The 14,244-nt window shown below is 31.5% G+C and overlaps 1 protein-coding gene across 1 annotated transcript; it reads left to right on the top strand.

Moving 5' to 3' along the window:
- The first annotated feature begins 11,661 nt into the window (after positions 1-11,661).
- Positions 11,662-14,244, top strand: LOC113874881 (myb family transcription factor EFM). The gene is made up of 4 exons (XM_027513116.1): positions 11,662-12,020; positions 12,408-13,019; positions 13,200-13,276; positions 13,504-14,244. Exons 1-4 carry the CDS (start codon positions 11,831-11,833, stop codon positions 13,978-13,980), a joined length of 1,356 nt encoding a protein of 451 aa, XP_027368917.1. The 5' UTR covers positions 11,662-11,830; the 3' UTR covers positions 13,981-14,244.

Below are 14,244 nucleotides of genomic sequence, written 5' to 3'. Positions count from 1 at the left end.
AATTATTGGTGGACCTTACTGAACAAATTTTATTTATTTTTAAAAAGTATAGGGAAAGGAGGTATTATTTCATTCCAAAATGCTGAATACTTGTGATTTGATCATGGCAGCAAAAACACGTGTCTTGGTTCACCACCAGGCCAAGTCTTTGTTCGTGCAACAAATACTATTTCATACGATATATCACTTATCTTATAATTTTCTTGATATGGTGAATTTAAATCAATATTTTAGATTTTTATTAATCCTTAGGCTTGATATATGTTGTATTTTGTAACTTGAATGTAAGATATGTATTTTGTACAAGATACTACTTTTATATATAGAGAGAGGGACACACACACACAATACTCATGTTATATGTTTTTTTCACATAGTTTCATAAATCTATAAAATACAGAGGTAGGTAATCCCAAAAAACAAAAAAAGATTTGTATGTACAAAATTAGAAAATTCAGTAAATTTATTCTTGAAATGGTATGGGCCAAACATTTTTTCTATCGAGATTTTAAAAATTATGTTAATAACTCGTTTTAGTTATTTTTTATTGTTATTTTGTATTAAATTAAACAAAAATGAACAAAATTTACAAAGCCGAGACTTAATTAAGAGTTTTTACAGTCTAAAAAAATAAATAAAATATGTAACTCGTACAGTTTTAAAGATTAATTTAAGACTTTGCACAATTCTCAACCTTGGTGCAAATTTTAAATCTAAAACAACCCTTTTTTACCAGTTCAAAACTTACAATTAAAAAATATTTATATACTGTTTGGTTTAAAAGAACAAAAAATTAATTCAATTTTAAACCTTATCTTTGCTAACTGATTTGTTAGAGAGACGAAAAAAGAGTAAATTTATTTATTTATTGATTATATCTTTGCACAATTTATAACTATATAAAATAACATATTTATAATTTAAAAAGAAATCAAATTGAAAAAGGGGACGTGGCCAGCATACTTTCGGAAGGTGTACATGCTCTTCAACTTCAACACTTTAGATAATACTAATTATGTCAAATTTATACTCATGGCATATAGTGCTAAACATTATGAATGGGTAACCAAAGGGTTCATATACTTTATATCAACTAACTTGTTTGAGACTCTGTGTAAGTTTTGTTATATATCATTTTAGCCTATTTGGGATATATGTTATTTTTAATCGACATGTTTTGTGAATTTTAGATTTCATATTTTGACATTTACTTTAGCAATATATCAGTAATATTATCGTGTATTGCATTTCTATTTTTAAATACATGTAAAACGTGAAAATTATAATTTTTTTAAAATAGTTAAAGAAAATTTATGTCATTGATAACGAAAATACAAATCAAAATATAAAAATATAGCACTTGAAATCTTCAATTTTTTTAAAAATAGCCTAATTGATAAATTATTTCAAATGTGATTTTCAAAAATCTACTTATTAATCCATGTTTTGTTAAGTCATCCCAAACCCATATAAATAAGAGCAGTAAATTAAGTTAACCATTGATAAATAAATAGATAATCAAGATAGTAAGGTGGAATTTGATTTGGATTAAGTTCAACCGAAATTAACTTGGGTTAAAAATTTTCAAACCCAACTCATATTTTACAATGGGCTAAAGGTTCAACTCATAACGAAAATGCTTGTGCATCATGTTCATTCTCATATAGAATTCTGGGTATCAATTACAGGTTACGAGCATACAGCAAAATAATGCAAGTGAATCGAAAACAAAATGTGGGTAGAATTTCTGAACATCACATAAGTGGCACGATAAGTTAACTTAAATTTGACAATTTTAGTCACTAGAAGAAGTCAGAGAGACAAAGGATGGGACAAATATGTATATATTTTAGGGAATGTTTAAAATTCAGGCATGTCAAGTCGTCAATTTCAGAAAACTGCAAGGTTTTGTCCCTACCCATCCGTTTGCAGTCACTTCCGAAAACCAATGCTTTGCAAAACAGTCTTTTTCTGCTTGAACATGTCCTTTTCTCCGGTGTAGCTAGATCACCTTCTTTTTCAAGAAGACATTGTCATTGTGGGCCTAAACTGCATTATAATTTATACCAAGCAATTTTGGAGACATAAGATTCTCTCAAAGGGAAGGAAGGATTCTTAATTAGGGTGTTTGGATTAACATTTATGAGTGTGTTTGATTTATGATATGTATATATGTACTTTATAAAGGTGGTGATATGAGGAGAGAGCAAGAGACATGTCAAGCCATAGAATTTATATCCATGAATTGCTTTTCCTATATTGTGGCAATAACATTAACATATTTGTGCAAATGTAATCCATTCTTTCACATCTACTTGAGACAACTAAATCCCAAGTTGTTCTAATGCACTGGCTAACAAAGATGAGAGGGCAACAATTAATCACACGCATCCTCCTAAAAACAAACTATTTCAGCCCCACAATTAAACTAACCGTGGAATAGAAGTTTACAATGCAATTGCAAGCATTCATATTCAGTGCTCACTGGTTGAGATAATAGAAATGCGGAAGGAAATAAATGGCAAAGATGAAAGTATGTAGCTTCTTCATAGAAACAATGTTATGAATTATATGCACAAAGTTAGATTTTTATTTTTATTTTTTTGGTCAAAACAAAGTTGGAATGTAGAAACTAGACTTCAACGAGGGCATTTTTTTTATGGTCAGTAACGACTGCATAGTTTGAGACCAAAATTTCTGCTTGCGGCCTGTGTAGTGTCGGCCCCAGAAAATGACTCAATAATATTTGATTCTATTCATAGGACATTCTTTGATTTCATGGGCCTTACTATTTTTGTTTTTGCTTTCTGAGTTGGACCAAGTCGCGTCAGTTTAATGGACCCATTTCAAATATCTAACAATGCAATCTATTAAGATATCAGTAAGTTGGGGGATTATTTATTTATATATGAGATTTAAAAATTATATATACTAAAATATGATATTTTTGAAAAAATTATAGAAATATAAAATTCAAAATTACTAGTAACAGTTTTTGTTGCACATGATAATGAATAACGAAAATTTATAAAATTTTTAATTTTTTTATATGAAAAAAATATCTTAAGTTGGGTATTTCAAAGAAAAAAAAAAAGATGCTTATTATGATACTCATAAACTTGAGAGAGTATTTTAATACTTTTTTAAATTAACAGTTATGATTCATTTAATACTATAAAGACTAAAAGATATTAGCTTTTTTTAAAATTAAATCATTAACTTTATTATCTATTAATATAAAATTAACGGTTAGTATTATTCTACATATAAAAGAGGTACTAAAGCTTCTTAGTTATTCGGAATATTGTAAATTTTACCAAAAAAATATTATGCACAATAAAGTTTACTTTTCTCTCTTAATTAACCTAATAATAATTCAATAAGAAGAGCAACAAACTATCACGGGTCTAAGTAATAAGGAACTTGATTTTCCGTAAGTTTTAAGTAAGATGTTAATTCAAATGAAAAAAAAAAAAAGTTAAGAGAGTTTCGGAAATCTCTCACCAAAAGAAAAGAAGAGCAATTACCTGTAATTGAAAAATAAAAGAGTAGCTATAACCATTTAAATATGCTATGTAATGAATGAACCTCCTCAATATGAAAAGCATATACTTTTAAATATCAACATTTTATTGTATCATGATTGAATATTACTGGCGAAAACAAAAATGTGATTTTCAACATGCGCTTTTATTAGCATCCCAGCTTTATTATTTTTAAATGACGGGATTACAAAGAATTACTACTTGTTCTTAAGGGTTTTCTTTTTATCCACCTAAATATATTATCGCATGATATGATTTTTCAATCCATCTATGCTACTATCACACGAAACCTTTCGTTAATCATTCTGACCTTTACCCATCTAAGGATAGGGTATATATAAGAAAACTTTTTATCTTATCCTAATCATATTCATATTTACAGCTTCAAAAAACACATCAAGATTGACAATAGATGCACTCAAAGCTCCTAAATACAAAGGGCTAAAAAAGATACATGAACTTTCCCACAAAACTCAACCTCATTGTAAGTGCAGAATTTTGTTTTGACAATGATGTTGGATGTAGGCAGTTTACTTTCTGTTGACACAAACAATAATGGTGAGTCAACAATTATTTTAACACAATGTTCAAAATTCCAGTCTTCGCCAATACTCTGAATTAGTGTAGCTTTTCTCTTTACAACAAGTTCATCTTTTCAATAGAGGCCGACCAACGTGATTCTATTCCATCCTCCACTCTCTCTTATGCTTCAGATGCTATATATTTATTTATGTGCTCATTTTATTCTTATCTATGGTCAAACTTAGGAGCTCATTCTCTGTACAACTATGAAAGATACGCTGGTTTTCTGTCGCCATATTTGCCGTGTGATTAATTCCTCTGATATGATGTACAATATTCATCTAATTTATCCACCGTATATAGTTTTTAAAGCATTTTTGCTAGTTCTTGATAATTAGAATCAAAATCTGTCGATGGATATCCTAATAGAAAAACTTAAATACTTCCTACTCTTGTAATTTGCATGTTTTTGAAATCTTTTTTTTTTTCCGAAGTATTCACGAATTGAATCTCAATAGTTTGGAAGGAAGTTAGTAAAATGTTCAAATATTGTCTGATGATAAATTTTCCAATTCAAATATCGCAGACCCAAATTGATTTGGTGGGCTATTTATCATTTTATCAAATCAACAGCAAACTAGAACAAACTTCATGCTCTCTTTTTTTTGTTTATGATAAAAACAAAATTCTTTTTTTTTTAATGGAACGTTTTCTTTTTCATTTTGGTCAATTAATGGAAGGTTTCAGTGACGCATAATTTGAATCTTATGTCTGATTGGGCTCTAAAATTCCAAAACCTTCAACGGGCTTTGTTAATTAAATTGTGCTTGAATAATATTTTAAAAGTGACTTTAGAAGAGCTTATTTTGTCTGAATAGTAAAGCAAAATTATTTAGAGAGTAAATATAAGTGTGTTTTTTTAAAAATCAATTCTGATTAATAAAATATATATAACTTTTCTCAAAAACAATTGTAATCACTGAAACGGATCAGCCTTCTGAAATGTGATTTGAATGGCTATATATCCAAAATAGTCACTAATTAATTTGAGGGGTTATTCGAGCTAAGAGGGTTTGAGCTCTAATAATCCAACACTGACCTTAAATAGAAACAGATGAAAATGAGGTGATTAAGAAGCAGAAAAAAACGGGGTTGAAGATCAATGATGCAGAAAGTTATGCACTCTCCCACATGGGAGCATAAACAAAATATGCAAACAGCTGGCAAGGATTATAAAATAAAAACAGTGAATAATAATTGAGTTAGTTTGTTTTTAAGATGCCTAAAAGCGCTGAGAATCAATCCTCAAATGAAACAGAGAATTTTTAGTAGAACAATTCTGTTGGTAATATACTTTTAATTAAATCAACAAGTTCAGTACTCAGTGATTCTCATCTCACATATATGCAAAATCCTTCGACCCGTAGACGTACCTTTCCTCGGCTTTCCGCAAAGCCCATGAGAATATCTTTCTTTATATAATGTTTACTTAAAGTCCATTCGCTTATCCCTTTTTTAGTTCTCATATTCATATAATACCATTCTCTTTTTATCCAAGTTGAATAGAATTTTGAAATTGAATATGTTGATCATTTGAAGACTATATTGCATGAATTATAACTTTTGATAAATAATTGGATTCAAGAGAATAGAATCTCTTATTTTCTAATATTCATGCTTCTAATTAATCAACTTTAATTTGTTTCTTATTCCAGTATCTTAGACCGCACTTGCATTTGCAATTTAGTTTCAGTTAATTTATGAGCATACCTGTTTATTTATTTTGTAGGCATGAAACAATGGTTTAGGAGGCTTAATGTCACTTTATAGGTGCCTGTTATAAATACACATGTACTTGTGTTGATAAATCAATAAAAAGAAATATAAGATGAAAAACGAGTCAAACTTGAAAAATGATCGCAGACCATTTATCTTAATTGGTAGCACTATTTTCTTCTTAGTTATTGCACGAAAATTAGATAATATTAGATCACGTGACGAGTCTCTTCTACAAGATTTGGAGCAATTCTTACACCAAATTAGAATGATGTGAATAACCAAAAATTATATATATATATATATATATATATATATATATATATAATTTTCTATCAAAATTCTCACTCAACCTTAGACAAATAAAGCAAAAATCATACACCAAAAGTAATGTGCAAAGATCAATATTCCAAATCAAAATATACAAAGAAAAAGCATGTGGGGTGCGTACTATATCTAAATATCAACTTATATTATCGTGTTTTCGTTCTAGTTACACTTTTTTATTTTGTATGTCTGCCTGCATAGTGGGTGTAGATTGTAGAAAGGAAAGCATATATTTTAAGTAACATTGTAAGTGCTATTCTTCTTATTATTTTAAGCTTTAGAAGTGTAACAATTGTCGTTAAAAGGTAGCATCCCTTCGTTCACCAGTAGTCATTCAGAGACTTCATTCGTTACTATGGACCGATGATCTATCTACACCATTCTTTGTCTCAAACTTGCTGTTATTTCGCCTTTCTTTTTTTTATAAAGCTTTTGACGCAAAGACAAAGCATCATTCCCATCTCTCTCTCTCTCTCTCTCTGTTTTGCTAAAATTTAAAGAAAAAATAAAAAAATTTCATACAATATCTTTTCTATTTTTTTTGCCAATTTGATTGGAGGAGAGAGAGAAATTTTGCAGAGGTTAGAATATTTTTTATTTGGAGGGGTCAAGAAATTGGTTAAAGATTGAAAGTGGTGTATGGTGGTACTGATACTACTACTACTACTGTTTCACATTTGAGAAAAGCACATCAGATTAGATGCGGTTGGAGAAATAGAATGTGGGTCCACTACTTATGGCTTGTGTTTGGGCTTCCAAGGCCCATTTATAATTTCTATATAATAACAGTAATTAGCCGTTCGGCCCAGCAACCTGGCTCAGTGGCTGAGCCACCGGAAGGGGTGGCTGAGATGGTGGATAAAATAATTCTTTGATACCAATTTTAATGTCAAATGGGTAGAAGAGAAGGGAAATAAGAAGAAAAGAGAGAAATAAAACAAGATATGATGGATGATGTGATATAATAAGCAAAAAAAAATATAAAAGAAAATGAACATAAGAAAAATAAAGATTAAAAAAATTAGCACGTAAGATCCAAGATTCAATTAATCAGGATTCAGCGTAATAATATAAATAAGTTGTGCATGGAAGGATAAAAATTAAGATTGAACTTGAATTTTTATAATTCAATTTACACCATAGTAGTTGACTTATCCGAAAAAGTAGCCTTGACTTAAAGAGTATAAAATGTCATGTGAAAAATAAGAAAAAAGTAATCAAATAGACATGTATTACTAGGATTAAATTTGCAAAACTATTTTATAATATTTTTTATGTCCGAATTTGTAGTCAAAAATTAAAAGGAGATATTAGAGTTTTAATATGAAAAAGAGAATAGATGAAGAATTATGTATATCTATCATCAAGTAGTGACTTCAAATAGAAAATATAATTTTAATTAACTTTAAATTATTAAGACTTTTATAGCTATAGGTTGGTTTTCTTATTGCTGAGATTACGTGTAAAGGCAAGTAAATTACAAAACTCAAGCGTAAACTTAACAAGGCCGGTTCTATTATTTGGACTTGTTGTTTGGTTCCCTTTTATGGCTAACAGTTGATTAATTTAACACAAACGAAAAATAAGGAAATTGAGTAGAAGTTATATTTGATAAGCATAATTAAAATATATATTTAAATTAATATTAATAATAAATCTTACATGACATAATAATCCGAGGCATAACCATACAATACAAATTCTTAAATTTGATTCTTGAAGTTAAACTAAGCAAAAATAAAGAAAAAAGGGTGAAATATGAGATGTATAGTAAAAGAATATCGTGATACAGAGCGATAAGAAGAATGGCAGAAGGGAGGAATATTCTGACAAGTACTGCAAATAGGCAACGCAAAAGGGATATTCAGAAGAAGGATGATAGGGAAGAATATTATGGACACGTGTCTCGAGGATAATCCCTCTTTGTTATTATGTGTTTTTTCCCCCTCTTCTCTTTATTCATTTTTCTTTTTTAACAAAATAAAAGAAAGAATCCGAAGAAAAGTTGTGGGTTGGAGTGTAGCTTCTACACCAAGACTCAACTTAGAAAGCAACCAGCCATTTTTATTGTAGGCTCAGGGAATTCGATGCACTCTTCCTCTCACTTTCACACACACAAACACACATTGCTTTTTCCTTCTTCTTTTTTATTTTTAAATTGAAAATCACATAATCTTTTGTTTGTGCATCCTATGAAGCACGAGATGTAGACATTTTTATCGTATTATTTGCAAGATAATATATATTACATATTCTCACATAATATTTCGGATTTTGAGGATAGGTTTTTAAGTTTTTGAAAAATTCGCGGTAGAAGTTTTATACTATATTGATCAAGACAATCTCACTAATTCATTCTATAATGTTCTCGGCCATGTGCCAGAATGATATTCGTATATACGGGCAACATGTATGCATATGTATCATCAACAAATTAAAGGAAGTTAAAAGATGTTAATGAAGAATCGAGACAATTTATGAACTTGCTACTTTTATTTTATTTGTTGTATGTTTATAATCACGAGGGGTAGTTCATCGACCAAGTGATTTTTATGCAAACTTTATGAAATATATGATGACTATCGTTTTGCCAAAACATAATTAATATGAACCCAAATAAAATATACATTATTTAAGCTAAAATAAGTTGTCTTTTTTTTTTTTTTTGTTAATTAATGTCCGTGATCTATTAATTGAGGTGTAGTGAATGTTTGGTTCAATTTATTTTTTAAAAAGATAGGTACTTATTTTTACAGTTTTATGAAAGAATTATTAAAATATGAGCAGTTATTTAAGGCATGTATTTGCTTGTTGAAAAGAACCAAAATACATTTTGTATGCCTACTTTTAGATTAATTCTTGCATTAGGCACTCAACGCCCTGTTATTCATTATAGATTACCATTGATTCTGTAACTTCTCTTAATATTTTATTTTTGAAAAAAATGCTATATATATTAACTATATCATGATATTTAATGATGACAGAAGATCAAAGTATATTAATACAAAATCACATATGTTTAAAAAAGAGTGTAAGTACCGGAACTCACCCACATAGTAGCATCTATTATGTATTATTCAATATATAAAAGCTAAACTGCCGGTTGTGACATTGATTGATTGATTAACATCTTAGCTGTCGAATTGAATCAAAAATTTTTCAATGTTTTACTTAGCTCATTGATTTTTTAGCACGAGTTGTCTTCTTGTAATAATTTATTTTTCATTTATTTTATACTTTGTGGGTGAGTATAGTTACAAAATTTACTTTATTACCTACATTTATATACACTACATTAATTTATATTATGGATTTAAAACAAACATCATACATTTCATATTCCTTTATCTAAACTTGTCCAAACACATTGATGAAATTTGTTCAGCGTATTGTCGAGGATGTGATACAAAAACTGACTTAAAACATCTGTATCATTTTAAAAATAGTTGACTTCTTATTATATGTCACTAATTAGTCATTTGTGGCTTAAATAATTCATTTTTTTCATAAAGTTATGACATATATTAGATGAAAGATTTGAAACGAAACAAGTTTCATAAATTCTTTTGTTGAGAAACTCGTGTTTTCTTTAATGAAAAAAATAGCATAATAAAAATTACAACTAATGCACATTTTAAATATCACTAAATCAAATTCACACATACCATAAAACATTAAGTAAGTTTTTGGATATTTTCAATGGTAAACTTACTTACTATATACAGATACTATATACAGATATGTGACTTGAGTTAATCTGAATTAAATTAAATGAGAAAAAAAATTAAGTAAAAACATGGTATATTTTATACTTGTAATATTTCTTCCTATGTATTAAGGTTAATTTTATAAAAAGGCATTAAGGTGAGGCAGTCCATATCTATTTACGAATGATTTTGGGGGAAAAAGTACATTGATCTTAATTGCTTGAGTGAAACCCGGAAGGAATCAAGTAAATTAAACGTGATCCAATCAATAAACTAGATGGAATTAAAAACTTTTCATCGATCAAACCCCTCACTGGACCCTATTGTATTTGATATTTTTGCAACTGGCTTTCTAACCAAAATAACGAAAATTCGCTTAACATGTAAAAGAGAATCTTCTTAGCTTCTTACCCACTTCACTAAAGATAGTAGCAGAAGAAGATTCTCCCCTGCTAGGCTCCTTTATCACTCTTTTGGAGGGTGATTTATTTTTTTTCTCCCCTTTAAGCTTCGTGGGTTGTGTTCCCTTAATTTAGAGTCGCAGAATTGGAACTAAGATATTCCTTTCTTGGAGGCAAATATTTTATTCTATATGGTGAATGTCTCGTCTTTTAGATTAGATATTCCTCCCCTTCGCTGAATGCACTCAAATTCATGACAATTATGCAACTTTTGGACTCAAAGAGAAAGTTGCAAGGTAGATTGATACTAAAACCTATTTGAATATGTGCTTTCCCTCTCCCTCTTTCTCCCTTTCTCTTTATTCACTGTGTTGGTAAAAATTATGTTGATGGTATATGCTCCCCCACAATTCGAAGTCTTCCAATTAATTAATCATCATAGAATCATTAATTATTGCTGCTGCAACAGCAATAGCATACACTGCTATGTACACACCCACAAAAACTAGCTTGCACAACACGTGGCCAACATCTGCATCTATGTAGATTTCATAAAATGATTTTTTTGGTCATTCCTTGAGCATGAGCTATATATATCAAGTGCAACCAATAATATGCCATAGTTACTCCCTATACTCCTTTCCATCCATTTAAGAACTATATTTGATCCTAATCTTTCCCCAATCCATAAAGGCATTCATATAGATAAATGATAGTACTGGAAGCCTACATAAAAATGAACCCTTGTTTTCTCTGTTGAAGATGGGGTAAGTAAGACCATTGGGTAACATGACATGTATGCATCCTTATCCTTGTACTTAATTCCAAAGACTTTTGAACAAAAAATTCATGAATATATCCGGTAAAAAGCAAAATAAATCCCATCAAACTAAGAAAGTTTAGAGCGGAAGAAAAGAAAAGGAACAAAGATAATACACCGTTAATGAGGTTTTGATTTGAAATGGTTGGAGAATCTGAGTCTCATTTGCACATAGCTCTTACGAAAAGAAAGCCAAAAATAAAAGGGGTAAAAAGAGAGAAAGGAGTAAAAGAAAAAAAAAGGGGGGTAACAGTAAGAAGAATCGTCTTTTGTAGTGATTTTGAATTCGTACAAAGAACACTGAGATGTTCTAAAACCAGGCTCTAAGCACATGACCCTCTAATGTCAGACTCTCTGATTCCTTCTCTCTCATTTTTTTTTACACTTTTTTAGCATTGGTTCTTTGTAGGAAGTTACTTCCCTCTGCTTTATCCCATGCTTTTTCTTTTTTCTCTCTCTTAAACCCACTTTATTCCCATTGAACTCACCTCTAAAAAGAAGACGATCCTCCCTCGATCCTCCTTGTGTTTAGAAACAACATTAGCACCCTTTCTCTGTCTCTGTCTTTCTCTCTCGCCCCCACAAGAACTAGAAAGGAAGAAGCCAAACACCCTCTTTTGCTCTTGTTTGTTCCCACATACCACCCTGTTCCTATTTTGGCATGAACATATCTTAATCACTGTGCTTGTTAGTTGTTATAGTTATTTATTATTATTATACGGGAAAACAATGGCTTCACCGTCCGAACTAAGCCTCGATTGCAAGCCACATAGCTATTCCTTGCTACTCAAATCATTTGGAGATCAAACTGATCAGACCTACAAGCTTGAAGAATTCCTTTCTCGCTTAGAGGAAGAACGTCTCAAGATTGATGCCTTCAAGCGTGAACTTCCTCTCTGCATGCAACTCCTCACCAACGGTACTCCAAATTATATCATCCTTTAACAAATAACAACACCCCGATCGATGTATAAATTAATTCAACATACAGAATCAGAAACCTTAAAGATTCAAGCTAGCCATGCTAAATTAAATATATATATATATATATATATATATATATATATATATATTATATTATCGAACTCGATCATTTTTTTTTTGTTATTCTGATTTTCCTAATAAACTCTGATGTTTGTGAATAACCTTTATCATCATCTTCTTCTATTATTATTTCTTTGAATGCTAATTAGGTAGTGATTCAAAGTAATCGTTCAGTGTAGAAATAGCATGCAATATGTAGTAATTTTTTATCAATAATCATTTTCTCACACCAAACAATATATTTCATTTTGCGTTGGAATAGCGATGGAGGCTTCAAGGCAGCAACTTCAGGCCTTCAAAGTAAGTCAAAGCACAAAGCCAGTTCTTGAAGAATTCATACCCATGAAACACTTAACCTCTGAAAGCTCTGAGAAAGCAACAAACATGTCCGACAAGGCAAATTGGATGACAACTGCACAACTGTGGAGCCAAGCAAGCGAAGGAACCAAACAACAAGCTGCAATCACGTCACCAAAAGAAGCTGACATGGGCTTCAGCATGAGCCCAAAGCTAGCTCTAGACAACAAACAAAGGAATGGTGGAGGAGCCTTTCTCCCATTCTCAAAAGAGCGAAACTCTTGCCAAGGCTCCACATTGCGACCTCTCCCTGAACTGGCTCTTGCTTCTGCAGAGAAAGAAATTGAAGACAAGAAACGTGGAGAGGGAGAGAAGGGTGTTTCATGTCAGAATAAGAAGGAGAATTCAGCAAGTGATGGTGCTGTAATTGATCAAGGAAAAGGGAATAGTCCAGTTGCATCATCTCAGGCACAAACAACCACAACTACACAAACTCATAGGAAAGCAAGAAGGTGTTGGTCACCAGACCTGCACCGTCGATTTGTTAATGCTCTCCAAATGCTTGGTGGATCTCAAGGTATATTTAACAATCTATGTTCAACTAAAATTTATTAGGTGATTATTTTTTTAAAATAAATAATCAAGCATGCACTAATATATAAGGTTGGGCAGACTCAGAAATAACAAAAAACAACCCTTTTGAATCTCATGTATAATAAAATAAGTACTTATAACTTTTTATGTTTTTTTTACTCAGTGGCCACCCCAAAACAGATAAGGGAGTTGATGAAGGTTGACGGTTTGACCAATGATGAAGTTAAAAGCCATTTGCAGGTAAATGTTTCCTATTTTCACCACTCCACTGTCTGCATGTATGTACAAACAGAAAGGCATGAAAGAGAACCTTTGTTATTGTTATTGTACCATGATCATTGCGACCTGACAACCTAAACGTACCATGCATTGCCATACCAACTTTTTGTAGTTTTGTTTTATGGTTTTATATTATTTATTTTATAAAAAAGGAAATTTTATGACCCCATTTTCTATTTTGTTAACAGAAGTATAGGCTTCACACCAGAAGACCAAGTCCAAGTCCTCAAACAGGTGCAGGAGCACCACAGCTTGTGGTCCTAGGAGGAATCTGGGTCCCACCGGAATATGCCACGGCGGCTGCCGCCCATACAGCCACTCCTACTCTCTACGGTGCCCACCCTACCTCCCACGCGCCGCCGCCACACTATTGTGCCGCCACCCCAGTTCCCCAAGAGTTCTACACTGCAGCGCCGCAGCAGCCGCTGCTTCCGCCGCCTCCGCCGCACCACAACGCTCTCCATCACCTGCACATGTACAAGGCGGCGCACCACGGGCACAGCTCGCCGGAATCTGACGTTCCGGGAGGCGGGAACCGGTCGGAGAGTATTGAGGATGGGAAATCGGAGAGTAGCAGCTGGAAAGGGGAGAGTGGGGAGAACGAAGGGGAGAGAAAAGGGTTGGCTGAGGAGAGTAATGGGAGTGAGATCACTCTCAAATTCTAGGGTTTTTTATGAAAAGTGTTTTTAGAATTAGGGTTTTTTCCTTGCATGCTCCATATTATCTCATGCATGTTCATTGTTCAACGAGATTGGGGAAAAAAACAAATTAAGAAGAACAAAATATCCCTGGCTGTACTTTTTGCATATATTTCAGTGGTAAAGACTGTACTGCAGAGGGTAAAAAGGGCATAAAAGTGGGCATTTGTTTTGTTTTGTTTTGTTTTTATTGCGTATGCAATCTATTGATGCTGTTATATATGTATCGGA

The sequence above is a fragment of the Abrus precatorius genome, unplaced genomic scaffold, assembly GCF_003935025.1.
Source record: "Abrus precatorius isolate BTA unplaced genomic scaffold, Abrus_2018 Scaffold8, whole genome shotgun sequence".
Lineage (NCBI taxonomy): Eukaryota > Viridiplantae > Streptophyta > Magnoliopsida > Fabales > Fabaceae > Abrus > Abrus precatorius.
This window is presented reverse-complemented; position numbering and strand designations above follow the sequence as displayed.

Bases quoted from the DNA above. Each gene is read 5' to 3' on its own strand.
- LOC113874881 (XM_027513116.1), top strand. From the start codon at position 11,831: ATGGCTTCACCGTCCGAACTAAGCCTCGATTGCAAGCCACATAGCTAT. The intron at 12,021-12,407 runs GTACTCCAAATT...GCGTTGGAATAG, and splicing joins CATGCAACTCCTCACCAACG to CGATGGAGGCTTCAAGGCAG. The intron at 13,020-13,199 runs GTATATTTAACA...TTTTTTACTCAG, and splicing joins AATGCTTGGTGGATCTCAAG to TGGCCACCCCAAAACAGATA.